Below are 20,621 nucleotides of genomic sequence, written 5' to 3' on the forward strand. Positions count from 1 at the left end.
ATTTACACCGAGATAGACCTCATGATAGCGCTCAAACTTAAAAATCATTCCTAAACTCTCTGTCCCTCTCACACAAACTTGTATTTTTGGTGGGAGAGTACATAGTCAACTTTATCTGGCCCCCTTATCAAACATAACTTGTGACATCGACCCTTGAATGGAAGTAGCAACAAGCACTTCCAACTGCCAGAAAAGGTTACAACTGCATGTAGAAAAGTAACTCTAGGGGTTCAAAAAGGACCACGTTAGTGTGCATGGAGCCTAAAAAGGTACAAGTACCTGTGTTTTTTTTCAAACACAACACACAGGTACTTGTAGTTTTAGGCTTCATGCACGCTGGTGTTTTTTTAAGCTCCTACAGCCATTATCGGAATTTTTTTTCTGCTCCTAGAAGCGACTAGTCTTATCCTATGTGTCCATGTACAGCATTTTTCAAGCTTCAGCATTTAGAAGCAGAAAATGAATAAATGTTTGTAAAGTTTTAGGAAGCGTTTTCCCAACAGAAAAACTGCTAAATGCACTAAAACGCTACTAACCGATTTTTGTCAAGCTTTATTTTTTCCCCTCTTTATGTACTGTAAAAATCCTTTTAAAATGCTAAATGCCCCTAAAAGATACTAAAACACTACTACAAGCTGGCACAAAAATGATATGCTCACCGATTTTCATTCAGCGTTTTACAAGCATAAAAAAAAGAAAACACAGCGTGCCTGGAGCCTTAGCAGTATTGTTATCTTGGACAATGTTCAGGACCTGACAGTTTCTCTGCAAACTGCAAAGATGGGCACAGATGGGTGGCACTAATAGGTACCACTGATAGATGGGACTGATGGGCACTGATAGGTGGCACTGATAGGTGGCACTGCTGGGCACTGATGGGCGGCACTGATGGGCACTGGTAGATGACACTGATGGGCACGGATATGTGGCACTGGGGTGCAGCACCGTTGTTGAGACAGATTGTGGGCACAGTGGGTGGCACTGCTGGGTGGCACTGTGGGCACTGCTGGGTGGCACTGTGGGCACTGCTGGGTGGCACTGACGGGGGCACTTATGTTTTATTAAGGTGGCACTGGCAGGGGGCAGGTGGGCACTGGCAGGGCTGGCCGTGATCAGGAATCATGTCCCGATCACGGCCGCCGTTGATCGGCTCTTTTTTTTTCTCCTTGCGCTGTCAGCGCGAGGAAGAATAATAGACGATTACCGACTCCGTTGCATCACATGATCAGCTGTCATTGGCTGACAGCTGATCACGTGATAAGGGGTCGGGATCGACCCCTTGCTTGGATCAGTGATCAGGCGAGTCTTAGGCCGCGTACACACGGGCGGACTGTTCGCCCAACTTTGTCCGCTGAACAGTGTTTGGGCGGACAGTCCGCTCGTGTGTGGGCTTTCAGCGGACAGTTTCAGCGGACAGTTGGACGGACAAGGTTTTTCGGAATTTCCGAAAAACTGTCCGCTGAAACCTTGTTTCAGTGAACAGCCCGCTCGTGTGTAGGCTTGTTCGTCAAACAAAGTTGCGCGCATGCTCAGAAAGGATTTTCACGCCGAAAGCTATAATGCAGTGTATAGGACGTCGTATTTTTCGTCCCGTCGTACGTGCTGTTCACGTCATCGCGCACGGTTTCAGCAAACTGTCCGTTCGTCGTGTGGGCATGTCTGTCCATGCTAATTTTGAGCGGACTGTTTGCTGAAACTGTTGGACGGACAAAGTTGGGCGAACAGTCCGCGCGTGTGTACGTGGCCTCAGACTCGCCGATCACAGAGCGCGCCGCGTGCGCACCTCAGGGGGCGCGCAGGCCACTCGTGCACGGGACGACGTCAATAGACGTAGTCCCGGCAAAGGAGGTCCGCGCTGTAGCCGTCATTCGGCTATAGCGCGGGTCTCAAGTGGTTAAAAGATTCAATACTCTGGGGTTGATTTACTAAAACTAAGGAATGCAAAATTTGGTGCAGTTCTGCATAGAAACTAGGGCTGCAACTAACAAATTATTTTCATAATCAATTTGTTGGATGATTGTTTCGATGAATCAATTAATCAGATAATAATCTTAAAAAAAAAAAAAAAAAAAAAAAAGTGTGGCATATAATTTAGATAGTATGTAAAAAGTTTAAAAATAAAAAAAAGGGACATTTATTCTTAAATATCTCTATGCAGACATTTAGACAGAATATTTAGTAGCAGAATACATATTGGTCTAAATGTATGAAGATTATTTTTTTTTAAATGTTTTAATTGCATATGTTTTATAGCAGATATATACATTTTTCTTATTGTCTTTTTATTTTTATTTTTTTGTGCTATAAACAAACAAAAAAAAAAAAAACACTCAAGGTGATCAAATACCACCAAAAGAAAGCTCTATTTGGGGGGGGGGGGGGGGGGGACATGAATTTCATTTGGCATTTGGGTACAGTATTGCACGACTGCGCAATTGTCAGTTAAAGTAATGCAGTGCAATATCGCAAAAAATGGCCTGGTCATGGGGGTGGTAAATCTTCCGGGAGGTCAAGTGGCTATTATTTTTTTAAGCTGGATCTTTCTGACAGCATCTGCACATATATTGTATATGAGTAATTAATTACACCCGTGTACATGAGCCCTGTAACACATAGAAAAATATGCATTAGTATATACATTTATCAAAAGTCTAAAGGTAAATTAGCCCTTAAATCAGTAGGTAAGCAATAACACTCAACTACACTCACACAAATTAAATTCAAAATACTAACAACTACCTACAAAGCAATCCACAACTCTGCCCCCAGCTACATCACTGACAAAGTCTCAAAATACCAACCTAAATCGTTCTCTTCACTCTTCTCAAGACCTCCTGCTCTCTAGCTCCCTCATCACCTTCCTCCCATGCTCGCCTCTAGGACTTTTCCAGAGCCTCTCCAATCCTATGGAACTTCCAACTTCCAATCTGTCTATCTCCTACTCCAGTGATGGCAACCTTGGCACCCTAGATGTTTTGGAACTACACTGCAGGAGCATCATGGGAACTGTAGTTCCAAAACAGCTGGGGTGTCAAGGTTCGTCATCACTGTCCTACTCTATTAGCATTTGGACGATCCCTGAAAACCCTCCTCTTAAGAGAAGCCTATCCAACCCACACCTAACAACTGCATTTTCATTTTGTCCATCTGATCATCCCCCACAACTACTACCTTTGTTCCACTTGACCCTCCCTTCTAGATTGTAAGCTCTAATGAGCAGTGCCCTCTGATCCCTCCTGTATTGATTTGTATTGTAATTGTACTGTCTTCCCCGTTGTTAAGCGCTGTGCAAACTGTTGGCGCTATATAAATCCTGAATAATTATAATAATGATAATAATAATAATAGCAGCAACCCCACAGATTAGTAATTCCAGTGTCTCCACAGATGCCATCTTACTGCCCCCTCCAGGTTGCAGCAAGCATTGCATGTGTAGGGTGTGCTGCGTTTCACTGTTTACTTACAGCATGTCATAGGTATAGGGCAACTGCTCAGGTCTATTATGTTTCTCTGACTAGAATTGTGTTTAAGAACAATGCGATGATTGCAGAAATTTGCAACTAGTCACATCAGTATCTCAAGAGACAATGTGAAGCTGGGAGTAATGATGTAATGCACCCGGTGAAAACAGATAATAACTGTACGTTGTTTAAACAAAGCAATCACAAAAACAAAGAGCAGGTGGGGTTTTGGATGGGACATAATTACACAATTTCATCTCAAATTGGCAGCAGTCAAAACTGCGGCTGCCTGGTGGTGGAATGTATACGTGAAATGATTAATCAATGGGGAGTATTTGTCACCCAGCAACGGAAATGGTAGGAGACGGGGCAGAAAGCCCACCTACATCGGTGGATGTACTGCTACAGGACGAGCCTCAGAAAGCAGCAGACGATCGCACTGAAAGCTGAATTTACTCCTAATAGCTTCACAATAATCAGCTACATTAAAAAAAAAAAAAAAAAAAAAAAGTAAAAAACGACAGCGTAGTCCATTGAGTCTGTCCCATTTTTTTTGTTTTTTTTATATATATATATATATATATATATATATATATATATATATATATATTTATATATTTATTTATTTATTTATTTATTATATATATATATATATATATATATATATATATATTTTTTTTTTTTTTTTTTTTTGGGGGGGGGGGGGCGTTAACTTTTTTTTGTCCGAGTATTGGAAAGAATCGCTCCCTTTAAAATAATCACATTGTGTTGCTCTGCAGCCTGAAATGAAGACAGCTTTATTTACTATATAGCATCCAAATGAAAGCTAGAACACAAACATGTCAGAAAATAAATAACAATCACTGAGTTGTAAAAAGGATCACCCCCTTGTGTCGGTATTTTGTCAATGTTAATGCACTGCATGTCTGGGCCATCGGGAATTATAGTGAGTGGGCTAGTGGCAGCCCAGGCACCAGGGTGTGATTTCTGGTTGCCATGGCGACCTGGCACCTGGGGTTGGTCGAGCCCTGGCTAATGGTAACCATTGCTAAGAACTGGATCTCCTCTGCTTTAGCGTCCTTCATAAAAGAGGAAAAGTTCATAAAGTTAAGAAATCTAAGCAATCTGGCCGTAGATTGTTGGGGTCTGTGGGCGGGGGCTTATCGGAATCTGGGAGCCCACTTTAACAAAGCCCCCCACCCTACATCAATGAGTATGGGATACATTGTACCCCTACCCATTCACTTAAAAAAATGTAATAAAAAAAGTGTCAAAAATAAAAACACAGTACACAGGTTTTTAAAGTAATTCATTAAGCAGCTCCGGCGTCTCTTCAGACTTCTCCCCTCTCTCTCCAGTTCTGCTCCTCTGTCTTCTGCTGGTCTCCTCCTGCTGTCTTCTCGCTCTCTATGCTTTGTTTTCTCCGCCGTCTTCTCCCGATGTTGACTCAATGCTCTCTTCCTCTCTAATGCCAGGTGCGCGGTGTGCCACTACTTATATTGGCATGGGGTGTCGCCCATCATGACCCGGTGGTGATGTCATAAGGGGTGGGGCCGCAGGACGACATCGCACTGTGACCCCGCCCCATGCCAATATAAGTAGTGGCACACTGCACACTCGGCATTAGAGTGGGAGAGAGTGTCGAGTCAACATCGGAAGGAGACCCAGCAGAAGATAGCAGACGGAGGGAAAAAAAACAGAGAGAGAGAGAGAGAGATCGGAGAAGAGCCGGAGAAGGTAGAAGAAGTCGGAAGAGACGTCGGAGCTGCTTACTAAATTACTTTAAAAACCTGTGTACTGTGTTTTATTTTTGACACTTTTTTAGGTGAATGTGTAGGGGTACAATGTACCCCATACTCATTCAAACAGGGTGGGGGGCTGGGATCTGGGGGCCCCCCTTGTTAAAGGGGCTCCCAGATTTCGATAAGCCCCCCCACAGACCCCAAAAACCAACGGCCAGGGTTGTCTAGAAGAGGCCCTTGTCCTCATCAACATGGGGACAAGGTGTTTTGGGGTGGAGGGGGCGAAGGGCACCCCTGCCCCAAAGCACCCCCCCCCCCATGTTGAGGGCATGCGGCCTGGTACGGTTCAGGAGGGGGGGGGTTCGATCGTCACCACCCCCTTTCCTGACCTGCCGGGCTGCGTGCTCGGATAAGGGTCTGGTATGGATTTTGGGGGAACCCCACGCCACTTTTTTCAGTGTGCGGGGGTCACCCTTAAAATCCATACCAGACGGAAGGGTCTAGTATGCTCTTGGAGGGAGAACCCATGCAGTTTAAAAAATAAAATAAAAATTGGCGTGGAGTTGCCCTTCAAGATCATCAGAGCACAAGTCCCATGCCAAAGTCGAATCAGTCAAGACGGTGATCCGACTTCAGTGATATTCAATGGGCTGAAGTATGATCAAAGTCGGACCAAAGTAGTGCAGAGAGCATTTTCAAAGTCGGACCGACTTGTTTCGGACCAGTTAAGATGACTCACGATGACTCCCATAGGGAAACATTGATTGTCACACGTCATGCGACATGAGCTCCCGATGTCGGAGCATTTTTCGTACCAGTATTAACCCGGCCTAAGAGCTACTTTGATAGATAAAAGACACTCAAACAAATTAAGATTGCTGTTCATAAGAAGCATCAGCTGATGTGAACCAAGCCTCGTACAAAGGATCTCTCTGAAGTCATGTGATCAAGAGTATTTGAGCTGCATATGGCAGGAAAGGGATACAAAGCAATCTCAAAGTGTTTAGGCATCCATCAGTCGACCATTAGACAAGCTGTCAATAAATGGAGACAGTTTAATACTGTGGCAACTTTTCCTAGAAGTGGACTCCCAGCCAAGATGACTCCTAAAGTGCAATGCAGAATCCTCAATGGGGTAAATAAGAACCCGATAAGTTACAGGTAAACGCTTGAAGACATCACTGGAACCGGCAAACGTCCTTGTTCATGAGTCTACCATAAATAGGTCTCTGAACAGGCAGAGTGTCCATGGAAAAACACCCCTAAGGAAGCTGCTGCCAACCAGAAAAATAAAATAAAAAAATTGCTGCATGCCTAAAGTTTGCCAAAGAGCACCTTGGCAAACCCAAACGCTGCTAGGAATAGGTTTTGTGAATGGATGAAACAAAAGTTGAATGGTTTGAGAATACTCAGCACTGCAAGAAAGGCACAGCTTACCAAAATCAAAACCTCATCCCAACGATGAAGTATTGTGGGGAGAATATCAAGATTATGGCTTGCTTCGCTGCCTTAGGACCTGAACCACTTGCAGTCATGAGAAGAAAATTAAATTCCCAGATTTACCAAAATACTGGATAATGTCAGGGTGGCTGTCCACCAGCTGAAGCTTACTAGAAGTTGGGTGAGGCAGCCATGTAAACGCAGCTATTTTTATTGACCCCAGTGCTCATACACGGATGGGCAATGACCCCCACATGGTGCGCAATCGGAAATAAAAGGGTGGTGCTTGTTTAAAAATTTAATGGCAAAGACACTCATACAAACACAATTACGTGGCATCTCTAAATTAAGGACATTTTGGAGTAAACATCTTGTATTGTGCTAATCATATAAAAATTTAAATCTTCAAAATAAAAAATAAAATCACCTCTAACTTTACCTAGAAATCTGAAAGCCTCCTGTCCTTTAAGGGTCACCAATAATTTTATAGGAGATTAATAAAAAGACATGAAAATAAACAAAAAAAAAAAAAAAAAGCACAAAAATGCATTCATACTCTCCTTTATAAGGGGAGCATCGTGGGCATGCTGCAGCTGTCCTCAACCTAGTACTGAGTGATCACAATACAGATGATCACTCTGTTTTTGACCCAGTCTGAGCAAAGCTGGCGACTGTCAGCCACCACTCTCTGCTCTGCCCCTCCAGGGCTCATTGGAGCGCTGGGTGGGAGAGAGGGCAGAAACAGCTGGCTCAGGCTATCATCAACGCAAAATAGAGTCGGGCTGCAAGAAGCACAGTATTTCATTAATGAATACAAGGCTTCATATTACTGGCCCACTTCTCCACCTCAGCCAGGCAGAGGAGTTATAAAATACAGTGCTCAGTCCAAGTGGATTTTGATGGGAAGTCTCCATCCCACTACCGGAACACAGCAATGTATACTTTAAAGTCACAAGAAACCTGGAGTTATGCTTTACATTTCAAACAAAAGTAGAGCTTTATCCACTTCAGACCGGGAAGGATTTGCCCCCTTAACAACAAGCCATTTTTTGTGATACGGCACTGCGTCGCTTTAACTGACAATTGCGCGGTCGTGCGATGTTGTGCACAAACAAAATTGATGTCCTTTTTTCCCCACAAAGAGAGATTTCTTTTGGTGGTATTTAATCACCTCTGCGGATTTTAGTTTTTGCGCTATACACAAAAAAAAGCGACATATTTTGTTTATTTAAAACAATATTTTTTACTTTCTGCTATTAAATATATATATATATATATATATATATATATATATATATATATATATATATATATATATATATATATATATATATATAAAAACTCATTTATTCATCAGTTTAACCAGTTCAGGACCGGCGCACACCGATGTACGTCGGCAGAATGGCACGGGCAGGCATATTGGAGTACAGGTACATCCATTTCTTTATGCCGCCCTGACATAGCGCGCTCGTGTGTCGGTCGGGACCCCCCTGAGTCTGGTCGCGGGTCCCGCGGACGCAATCGCCGCGGGCATACCCGCGATCGTCTCATGGGGAGGCTGAACGGGGAGATGCCGTTGTAAACAGCATCTCCCCATTCTGCCTAGCAACAAGTGACGCTGATCTCTGCTCCATGTGATTGGAGCAGAGATCAGTGTTCACTAACACAAAGCCCAGCCCCCCCCCCCCCCCAGTTAGTAACACGGCCCTAGGAACAGTTAACCCCTACACTGCCACCCCCTGGTTAACCCCTTCACTGCCAGTGTCATTTACACAGGAATCAGTGCATTTGTATAGCACAGATTGCTGTATAAATGACAATGGTCCCAAAAATGTGTCAAAAATGTCCGATATGTCCACCATAATGTCATGGTCGCAAAAAAAAAATAAAAAAAATAAAAAAAAATAAAAAAAAAAACACAATCGCTGATTGCCACCATTACTAGTAAAAAAAAAAAAATTATTAATAAAAATGGCATAAAAAGATCCCCTATTTTATAAACGCTATAACTTTTGCGCAAACAAATCAGTAACCGCTTGTTGCGATTTTTTTTTACCAAAAATATGTAGAATAAGTATCGGCCTAAACTAAGGGAAAAAAATGTTTTTTTATATATGTTTGGCCGATATTATAGGAAAAAGTTGCACAACCGCGCAATTGTTAGTTCAAGCGACGCTGTGACGAATCGCAAAAAAAAGAGGTCTGGTCTTAAGCCAGCAAAATGGTCCGGTCTGAAAGTGGTTAAGCAAGGGGTATGCAACACCGGCCCCTCAGCTGTAGTGGAACTACAAATCCCATCGTGCCTCGGCCTCTAGGAGTCATGCCTGTGATTGTTAGGGTCTTGCCAAGTCTCATGGGACGTGTAGTTTCAAAACAGCTGGAGGGGCGAGGTTTCCTATTCCTGCTTTAGGCCAATATGTATTCTTTTACATTTTTTGGTAAAAAAAAAGCCCAATAAGCAAATATCAATTGGTTTGCGCAAAAAATATAGCGTCTACAAAATAGGGGATAGATTTAGGGAGGTTTTTTTTATTTTTATCTTTTTACTGGTAATGGTGGCGATCTGCGATTTTTTAGCAGGACTGCAACATTGTGGTGGACAAATCTGACCCCAAGTGACACTTTTTGGGGACCAGTGACACCAATACAGTGATCAATGCTTAAAAAAAAAAAAAATGTACTGATGTATAAATGTCACTGGCAGGGAAGGAGTTAACACTAGAGGGCAAGCAAAGAGTTAACTGTGTTCCCTGGGTGTGTTCTAACTGTGCGGGGGATGGGCTCAGCGAGACAACACAGATCACTATTCCTGATCACTGGCAATAGCAGATCTCCATGTTGTCCCTTGTCAGAATGGGGATCTGCCTTATTTACATAGGCAGATCCCCCATTCTGCCTCTCTGTACCGCGGGGTGGCTGGCAGACATCGCGCCCACAGTATTTCATGCACGAAACAACATACAGGTATGTCGATTCGTGCAGCTGGGTCACCCTGCCGCAGTATATGTGTGGTGGGCAGTCCGGAAGTGGTCGTAAACACTTACATATACCCAGGGAAGTGACTACCCTCAGATTATGCACAGATATGAAACAAATCCTCCTACATAAAGTTGTACCTTTCTATCTGCAGTTTTCTATTCTCTACATCAGTTCAAAGCCCAGGATTTATGAAGCTTATCTGATTGTTCAGAAAAAAGGGGATGGAGTGCTGAAGTTACACTCGGCACAAGTGAGGAGAGCTCTGCAAGTTAACTGTAGTGAAGGGACACCCACCAGTTGGAGCTCCCTCCTCTGTCACCTTTTTTCTCTTGGTGTCAGTAAAAAGTCAGAAGTGTCTCATGCTGATAGCAGAGGAACAGGGCAGCAGAAAAAAATTACACTTAGTGCTCCTAAGTACACTATAGAGGGATATGCTTTGTTCATATTTCAGGTCTTCAATTTACAACCATTTTAAAAGGAAATGTATTAAAAACACCAATGCAAAGGTTTAATCTCATTTTTAGGCCTCATTCACACAGGCATGTGCAGATATTTCTAACTGTACAGTTAATAACATGCATGTAATGATTATAAAGAGCAAACTAATTTAGGTGCATAAATCTGTGCTTCCCGGGCAGATTAGATCTTCTGAACGTATCTAAAACGTACGTAAACAGAAATATATTTAAAACACCAAAAAAAACTTGATCTAGGGATTATAAAAAAAGTTTTTATTTTTTGTATGATACCCAGATCAATTTCTCCTGTATTTAAAATAAAACAAATGCAGAAGGCTTGTGCAGTTGAGAGCTTAGAGTCACCGTATACATTACCATGTAATAAAGATATACAGCATGCACAATACAAGCACCGCAATGAAGAGAGGGAAGGAAGTGGACAGTGGTCAACACCATGCAAGTTCAGTAAAGTCCCAAATATCACACCATGCTGTATTAACCACTGCACATTACACAGGGATTAGTCAGGAATCTCACACAGGTAATACACACTCTTACTATGAATTCAGGGGGCCGCATGTGAAGCAGAGTCCGCGGCGTGTACAGCTCTAAGACTTTTGCTTGGTCAGACAGATGCTCACATGCTGGAACCTGGACTACAGCTTCAACGTCAAACCTCTCCAGTCCCTGTCATATCGCAAATTAAACACTTTAAGAGTTAAAACATTTTCCCAAAAAAAAAATGACCAAACTAATGACCACCCACTGAGAATCTAAAAGAAGAGACAATTGTCACTTTCCGGCCAAACCCATCATCCACCGGTACATTTCCAGATCCACTGCTGATCCTTCCTCTACCTAAACAAAGCCTACCGATTTAGCAGTTTCCAAAATCAGTTGCATTCAAAGCATGGCTTGAATTGTAACTGTTAGGCCCCTTTCACACTGGGGTGGTTTTCGGGCACTACAGCGCTAAAAATAGCGCCTGAAAAAACAGACCCCTTTCACTCCAGTGTGAAAGCCGGAGGGCTTTCACACTGGAGCGGTGCGCTAGCAGGACGGTGAACAAAGTCCTGCCAGCCGCATATTTGGAACGGTGAAGGAGCGGTGTATTTACCGCTCCTACCCATTGAAATCAATGGGGCAGCGCGGCTATACCACCGGCAAAGCGCCACTGCAGCGGCGCTTTTAACCCTTTTTCGGCTGCTATCTGGGGTTAAAACCGCCCCGCTATCGGCCGCATACCGCCGCTAAAACGACGGTAAAGTGCCGCTAAAAATAGCAGTGCTTTACCCCCAACGCCTGCACCACCCAAGTGTGAAAGGGGCCTTACTCGTGTGCCTGTGTTAGATCTTAATCGATCTGTTAAGCCATCAAATGGCTGAAGTTATAACGGATGACAATGGTAACTGTGAACCAAAGAGGCTAAGATGGCAGCTTCTTTGACTATAAAAGAAAAGTATAGTATAGTTCCACCTTAAGAGCACATTTACACTTGCTTCGGCTTCAACACACATTACCGGCTAGTTTACACTTGCTTCAAAACATGGCTTTGGACAGGCTGTTAAAGCTCTCTGAACAGCAGCCAAGGCTCCTGTCACTAAATAAAATGGTTACCTTACAGTCCCGTTTACACCTTGCATTTGTTTTGGCTTCAAAAATTATACCTCATGTAGCTTTAGTGGTGCTTCAAAACGCCTTCAAAGCCTCCATGGAAGTCTATGGCAAAGCTCCCTTAAACCTAAGCCCCAACCTAAGCCCCAACCTAAGCCCCAACCTAAGCCCCAACCTAAGCCCCAACCTAAGCCCCAAGCAAAAGCAAGGTGTAAACGGGATTGTCAGCTAACCATTTTATTTGGCAACAGGGGCTTTGACTGGCATTCAGAGAGCCTTTAACAAAGGGTGTCCAAAGCCTTGTTTTGAAGCAAGTGTTCATTCACACCATGGTGTAGAGACATCAGTTTTTCTGCACACATTCTGTAAAGGCCCAAAAAAAAAAAAAGAACACAATTGTTCTATATGTGCCCAGTTCACACCACAACACTGGCAGGAATCTGCAACATGTATGCAGTTTTCTGCACGGGGAAAAAACTGACATGAATTTGTGTGAACATGGCACATAACTGGCACGTATGAACTGATGTGAAACTGATGTCTCTGCAAGTGGAATCTGTGCGGTTTTCCCATTAGTTTTCATGCACGTATGGTGTGAACGAGCACTAACTGGCACTAACTGGCACAAATCTGGGTATAGTGGAGCATGTGACCTCCTCTTATGTTTTAAGACCCAAGCACCATCACACGATGGGAAGGGTGATACCACCACTTACTCTAGGCCCTAACATCCACTGACACCTGGTATTTTAGTGCCTGCTGCCATGCAGGAAACCGTGCCAGGGGAATCGATGGAAAGGCAAGCATTAGTTAGTCAAAAGGGGACTTTTACAAGGACATGGAATGAAAAAAAGGGATGGGGAAAGGGACAGTGTCTCTTTAATCACAATACAAAATTTAAATAGTAATGTGGCTAGGGTTTTAAATGTAATACTTTTTTTTTAAGTTTTGGACAGAGTGGAGAGCGATTAGAACATGTCAGCTTTTATTGCTGTCTGTGCCCCCATTAAGATTTACCCTCTTTATTTATCCTGTTTACCGTTTTCACTTAAAGTGAAAGAAAACTCCAAATTTTGGGGTGTGCCCTGAAAAGTAATAGAGGCAAAATTATTCTATAGGGACACTAATTCTAGTGGCCTGGGGTTCCCCTTAGAGGGGTTACCCTAATTTGCAAGGATTTCCACTCACTTCCTGTTTTGGCTATGGAACAGGAAGTGAAGAGAAATCTCCACAATGGGACATAGATGGCGACAGGGGTTAATAACCCTCCCTTGTGGTATCCAACATGGGGGAAAAAAAAAAAAACTATAGTTTTACCACACACAGTACATCATACTAGTGTGTTGGGGAGTTTTAAACTAGAGGCCTGGCGGTCATGATCTTCTTCCCCTTCAGCATCTCCAACCATGTTTAGGCCTCATGCACATTGCCTCTGATAAACCGATGTTTTTGCGAGTTTAGGGGGTTTTGCTTTTTTCTGCCCTTGAACTCCCCTAATGTTATTCATGCACACGTGGACGTTTTTAGCCGTTTAGTAGCAGGGGCGTTTAGAGCAGGGTTTCTCAACTTTTTCAGTCATGGCACCCTTTAAAATATATGGACAGTCTTGGGGCAAGCCGTTCTAAAATGTAAAAACAAATCTAATTAGGTATACATAATGCAGCAGCATCGACACATGTAGGACACCCAACGTTAGAGGTGATTTAGTCTTCCAAACTGGTACCGACTAGTACAGTAAAACCTTGGTTTAAGAGTAACTTGGTTTGAGAGCGTTTTGCAAGACAATCAACGTTTTTTAATAAATTTTGACTTGATATACAAGCGATGTCTTGATAGGCAAGTAGCGTCATATCACAACAGAGTATAAAAGAGAAGAGGGGCACCTCCAAGTTTATCAATATGGTTACATTTAATGAAGGTACAACATATTGCTATACTTAGAGGCGCCTCTCTTCTCTTATACTCTGGAGCTCCTGCTGGATTTTTCTTCTAATCCTCTGGTTGAGGCTTCCATTTGTGGATGGACATTTTATGGTTACACAACCTATCGCATTGCTGTAATATTTTTATATGGACTATAAACTGAAGGACCTATGAATAAATGGCTGTGGAACAAATCATCTCAGTTTCTATTAATTTTTATGGGGAAATTTGCTTTGATATACAAGTGCTTTGGATTACAAAGCATGTTTCTGGAACGAATTATGCTCGCAATCCAAGGTTTTACTGTATTCCAAAGTTTCTTTCCATCACTTAGCTAATGTGACCCCAAAATTGATGGAGAGAGGCAAGTTAGGGTCAAACAAGGATGCTATAAAAGGTGAATGGCATCCTCCTTTATCAACTGATGATGCCATTGGCCATTAGGAGGTCGACAGCTAGAAGGTTGTAATGGGGGAAAATGAAAACTCGTGGCTTTGTATAACTAAAAAGACAAGCTTCATCCACCCTGCTGGTTTGTATAAAATTTTTGAGAAGCTTTTAGAAATTTTGCCAAGGCACCCCTGAAGAAACCTCGAGGCACCCTGGTTGAAAAAGGCTGGTTTAGAGGATGATTTCCGAAAGCCATAAAATCCCATTCGGGAGAGGGAATTTTGACCACAAAAAAACTTTAAACGCATGTAAATGCTAGGAGCGTTTAGCACTTCAGCGCGACTATTAATGAGGGCATGTCATGTCAGGGTTTTGTTGTGTGCTATTCGGCTTCATTGCAAATGATCAAAATAGTAAATCCATATCCTTAAAATGTAAACAATCTAGCACATTCCTCTGTATAATGGCATGTATATACGTTTAATAAAGTTATATTTTCACCACGCAAGATAGTGATCTGGGGTCTTCTACAACACAGAAAAGGGAAGGAAAATCTCATCAATGGGGACACAGACAGTAAATAAATCTACCAAAGGTTCTATGCCTTACTTAGTCTCTCTGTCCAAAAATTCTGAAAAAGGTTTTGGCTGCTGCTAAAAATTAATATGGCAGTTTATATAATATAGCAGCATGACAAGTGGGTTCTGCATGGGGGTCCAAAGACTCTACATAGAGTACTCTACACTACAAAGTTCTACATACAAGAAATGCTGGCGCTACATGTGGATTTTAAGGCAGGTTGCCACTCACTTAACCACTTCCCGCCCACCAGCCGTCATATAACGTCCTTGATTTTGTGTTGGTATATCTGAATGATGGGTGCAGCTACAGGCATCAACAAGATATCGGCTTTTTCAGCCGGCGATTCCCTACACCATAAGAATAATCATAGCGGCTGTTCCACCGCTTGCTCGTTCTTACAGGCGGAGTGATTATTATTATTTCAGGCTTCCCAGCCTAGAGGTGAGATGTGGGATCTTACTGACCACAGATCTCACTGTATAGAGGACCTGTCATGCCTATTGATATTAAAAGGGATGTTTACATAGGAATAAAAGTAAATGGAAAAAAAAGATTTTTTTTTAAGTGTAAAAAATAAAAAAATACAAAATGTCAAGCGCCCGTGTGCTCACATACACAGTAGCAAATACATACACAAGTCTCGCCCACATATGAGAACAGTGTTCAAACCACACGTGAGGTATCGCTGTGAACGTTCGAGCGAGAGCAATAATTCTAGACCTAGACCTCCTCTGTAACTCAAAACATATGACCAGTAAAGATTTTTTTTAAAACTGTCGCCTATGGGGATTTTTAAGTACTTAAGTTTGCCGCCATTCCACGAGCGTGTGCAATTTTGAAGCGTGACATGTTAGGTATCCAGTTACTCAGCTTAACTTTCACACATTCAAAATAATTGGGCTAACTTTACCCCCCAAAAAAGGCGCTCGAAAAATTGCTGTGCAAATACCGTGCGAGATAAAAAGTTGCAATGATCGCCATTGTATTCTCTAGGGTCTTTGCTAAAAATATATATAATTTTTGGGGGTTCTATGTAATTTTCTAGCAAAAAAAAAAAAAACATATGATTTTTACATGTAGGAGAGAAATGTCAGAATTGGCCTGGGTGGCAAGTGGTTAAACGATTCAGCTTTGCTTCTAGAAAAAAAAGCCCATACAGGTCTGGAATGGTGCACATGGATGTTTATAACATGAAGTTGATGACAAAGGAGGAACATGAGGTGTTGATATTATGGGTTCATTATTATGGGTTATGGGTCAAACATTCCCATAGACACACTCCTAAACCTTGTGGACAGCCTTCCCAGAAGAGTTGAAGCTGTTAGCTGCAAAGGGTGGACCAACTCAATATTGAATCCTACAGACTAAGACGCCATTAAAGTTCATGTGCGTGTAAAGGCAGGAGTCCCAATACTTTTGGCAATATAGTGTGTGTGTGTGTGTGTGTGTGTGTGTGTGTGTGTGTGTGTGTGTGTGTGTGTGTGTGTGTGTGTGTGTGATTGGCTAGAATATATTCTGAAATAATGAGGGAACATGCAGAGTATAAACTGTTAGAATGCCAAATGGTATCCATCACTACTACTGGATGTACCCATGCCCTTTTTTGGCAAACCTTGATGTACACCAAATTGTCCCAATGTTTTTCAGTACACAGGCAGACACAAACCTTTTTGCCCTCCTTCGGCATGACGCTGTACAGTAATGGGGGAATAGAATTCTCCACTGCTTTCCCAACATCAATTCGGAATGAATCGCTGGCAGGAATACAGCTAAAAAACATAAATCAGAACAATCATAAAAAATCAGCACACATCACAGCAGACAGATTCCCTGCAGTAATTCATAGTGCAAGGTCAAAATGTTAATATTTTGCCTAAAACAACCAATTAAAAGTGTTTCTAAACAAAACTGGAATCGGATTGGTTACTAAAGGAAATCAAGTTCCTTTTTTCATGTATCTTTAAGACATCAGCCCTATTGATAGTTTAGTTGGTAGATAAAACAAACAACGGTAAAGCCTCAACTCCGGGCAACTCCAGGCCCCACACCCTGCAAAGTTTAAATGCTCATTAAGTAAAGAGGGTTGCAAAGGAGACTGTATTGGTTACCTTTTTCCTCACTTCAAAAGGCTCCCTCCAGTGGTGTTCCTGGCTTTCTCTCTAAGCTGCTTCCAGCCATAGTCACGTGTCTGCACTCCCACCACATACAATACATAATTAAGGCTGGGTTCACATCTAATATCGATGCAGCTGACAGCAGGGGACCAATGCATCCTTATTCTCCATTTCAGGGATGAATCCGGCCTGAATTTTTGCCTGAATTCGGACCTGAAACAGAGCCAAAGAAGCACAGGACCCCCGTGTAATTTGCTCTGCAAGCTGCCACAGAGATGCGAGAGGCGGTCACAATCTCCTGTTATGCGAATTGGATGCGGTTATACGGCATCCAATTCTCAGTATTGTAGACCCAGCCTAATAGTCCTTACATTGTATGTGATGAGATGGATAGACCACCCACAGAGCTTCAGAGAGAAGAGCAGAGTGCTGCCATTAAGTAAATAATGCAGCCTCTTCCTGTACACTCTAGACATAACATACATTTAACCTATGTAGTGGGGGGGTGGCGGGGGGTTTCAAGGGTTTCGAGGGTTTCGAGGGTTTGCCCCCCCCCATGTGCCTGAAGTTGAGATTTAAGGCAATGAGTAAGGTTGTTGCTAGTCTTACTCGGTCAATACAGATTTTCCTTTTTGTTGTCTGTATATCAGGGAGATTTCCCTTCACTTCCTGTCCCAGGGACGCAACAGGAAGTGAGAGGAAAGCTCTCCAAAGCCCAGGGGAAATCCCCACTTCGACAGTCGTCACCAAAACGGTCAGGCACAAAAAACTGTTTATTCGGGATGTAAGATTTAAGCCTACGTTCACATTGCTGCGGGCTAGAAATCGAGCGAGTTCAGCTGAACTCGCACGATTTCCACCCGGCAATGCAGCCCGATCCTGCACAGATGTGTATACAAATTGCCCCATCGTCCCAATCGCCCCAAAGTCGACAAAAGTAGTACAGGAACTACTTTTTGGAATTGGTGCGGTGCCGCAAAGTCACATGCCAAATCAGACCAATGTGAACCTAGGCTAAAGGAAAGCTGTACCTCTGACCTCACTCTGGCTTTTCAGCTCCATAAGCTTATTCCAGTGTTTCTCAACTCCAGTCCTCAAGGCGCCCCAACAGGTCATGTTTTCAGGCTCTCCATTATTTTGCACAGGTGATTTGATCAGTTTTTACTGCCTTAGCAATTACCATAGCTGTTTCATCTGAGGGAAATCCTGAAGATATGACCTGTTGGGGCACCTGAGGACTGGAGTTGAGAAACACTGGCCTATTCCATGTCAGTGTCTTGCATTGGCAGCCTCCATATTTCTCTCAGTAATGTTTCATTTAATTAATCTTCTGATTTGCATATTAGTAGCCCTGCTGGCTTTGGAAGCTGAGGGAAAAAAAAAACTTTCCTGGCTGTAGGAACTACTTGACATTTGTCCAAATGTGTGTATATTCTTAAGGGCACTTTCACACTGACAGCGTGGGGGAGCCGGCGGTAAAGCACCATTTTAGAGGCGCTTTTCGGCCACTAGCGGGGCACTTTTAACCCCTACTAGTGGCTGAATAAAGGGTTAAAAGCGCAGAGGACCTGCCCATTGATTTCAATGGGCAGGGGCGCTTTAGAAGCGGTGTATACACCGCTCCTAAAGTGCCCCAAAGATGCTGCTTGCAGTACTTTTTCTTTTCAACGTCCTGCCGGCGCACCGCTCCTATGTGAAGGCATTCGGGCTTTCACACTGGGACTGCAGATGAAGCATTTTTCAGGCGCTTTACAGGTGCTATTTTTAGCACTAAAGCGCCTGAAAAAATGCCTCCAGTGTGAAAGGGGTCTAAAGGAATTCAGAACCAGCATTTTATCTAGAAACAAAACTTGCAAATCACAACTACTCCGTCAGCCAATAATTATTAATGTTTTCATGCTTTAACCAGGGGCTACCACCATGCAACAAGCTACTACTATAACAAGCAAGAGTAGCTTGATAGGGTTATATAGTGCAAATCTGACCAACTCACCTAGCTGGAAGTTTGTAAATAAAGCTTTGCCCATCTTCAGTCCAGATGATAACTTTATCTGCAGAAATAAAATCCCCTCCAGTCCACGTTTGACCATCTTCACTTGGGACAGAACACAGCAGAGAGTAGTCTCCAGCATCAAAGACCTGGAGGAAAAACCAAAAGATGTCAAAAAGTGCTGACATGGGAATGGTTTAGTTCATACGGTGCTTACCATGACCTAGCATCTCCAGCTCTCCAACTACACTGGAGGAAGATTTAGGCCCCTTTCACACTGGGGCGGTTTTCAGGCACCTGAAAAAAAAAATGACCCCTTTCACTCCAGTGTGAAAGCCGGAGGGCTTTCACACTGGAGCGGTGCGCTTGCAGGATGGTGAAAAAAAGTCCTGCTAGCCGCATCTTTGAAGCGGTGATTCATCACTCCTAAACAGCTCCTACCCATTGAAAACAATGGGGCAGCGCGGCTATACCGCCGGCAAAGTGCCGCTTTGCGGGCGATTTTAACCCTTTTTCGGCCGCTAGCGGGGGTTAAAACCACCCCGCTATCGGCCGCAGCTAAAAATAGTGGTGCTTTACTGCCGACGCCCGCACTGCCCCAGTGTGAAAGGGGCCTTACTAAAACTGGAGTGAAAATTTGGTGCAGCTCTGCATAGAAAATCAATCAGCTTCCATGGTTTTCGTCAAAGCTGAATTGAACAAGCTGAAGTTAGAAGCTGATTGGCTATCATGCACAACTGCGCCAGATTCTGAGTACTCAAGTTTTAGTAAATCTCCCCATGTCACAAACAAAATTAGCGACCAGAGCAGAAGTTCTCAGTCTTTGTATGGTTAAGTACCGTATTTATCGGCATATAACACGCACTTTTTTCCCCCTTAAAATCAGGGGAAAATCATGGGTGCACGTTATACGCCGATCCCCGCTGATTGAAAGGTAATGAGCGAGAGAAAGCTGAGATACACAAAGCTGAAGTATACGCGGCTTTACTCGGCTGCTCTCACAGTCCCGACCACCTCCACGGATTGTGAGAGGAGCGAACGTCGCTGACATACAGAAAGCTGAATGTACTTCAGGTAGTCTTGGCTCCTCTTGAAGTCCCGCCCCTTACTGTGAGCAGAGCCGAGTCTAGCCGAAGTACACTCAGCTTTCTGTAGTTCAGCGGTGCTCGTTACTCTCGCAATCAGTGGAGGTGGGCGGGACTGCGAAAGGAGCCAAGTAAAGCCGAAGTACACTCGGCTTTCTGTATCCTGGCTCCGCTTGCTCCTCTCCGCTGTCCACTCACAGTCAGCGGAAATCGGCGCCAAATTTAAAACAGGGAAATGCTGCAAAGTGACTGGCAAGGCTGCAATGGCACTGGGCAAGGCTGCAATGGCACCAGGCAAGGCTGCAGATGGACAAGGCTGCATTGATAGGCATTTTAATGTAAGTTTTTTTTCCTTAAAATGCCCTCCTAAACTTGGGGTGCGTGTTATATGCCAATAAATATCGTAGTTAATTTATATTACTGCTTGCTTTGCAGAATTTTTTTTTTTGGGTGGAGAAATGTATATATATTTATTTTCCAGTTTAAATCCAATTGAACCATAGAAAGCTTTTATCAACAAAGTTAAAACTTTTCACCTCTGTTAATCCTGTACTTCAGGCAAAAATATAGATAAGAAAGAAACATTTAAGTCAGTTATACATTCACTAGAATATCATTAAAAATGTATTTATTTTTATTTCAAAAGTGTTCATTAAAAGGTTTTGAATGATAAAACTAGGGAAAGTTCAGAGTAATTCATATCCTTTGAAGAGATGAAAGGAGATGGTATGATACACATAAATGTAATAGCTTTAAGTACTTACAGTAAAACTTCAAAAAGTGTAAAGCATAAACCTTGTGATGAACAGTTTTGATGGAAAAATAAAGCTGGGGGTGCTACCT

The 20,621-nt window shown here is 43.0% G+C and overlaps 1 protein-coding gene across 1 annotated transcript in view; it reads right to left on the reverse strand.

The window, feature by feature from the left end:
• Positions 1–20,621, reverse strand: part of WDR7 (WD repeat domain 7) — a 597,600-nt gene that overhangs the window by 551,843 nt on the left and 25,136 nt on the right. Inside the window, 2 exon segments of the mRNA XM_077462962.1 lie at positions 16,256–16,358; positions 18,697–18,842. Of these exon segments, the coding sequence (XP_077319088.1) occupies positions 16,256–16,358; positions 18,697–18,842 (249 nt within the window).

This window comes from Lithobates pipiens, unplaced genomic scaffold (genome assembly GCF_037356315.1).
Source record: "Lithobates pipiens isolate NorthernLeopardFrog02 unplaced genomic scaffold, aLitPip1_a1.2 Scaffold_3, whole genome shotgun sequence".
In the NCBI taxonomy this organism is placed as follows: Eukaryota; Metazoa; Chordata; class Amphibia; order Anura; family Ranidae; genus Lithobates; species Lithobates pipiens.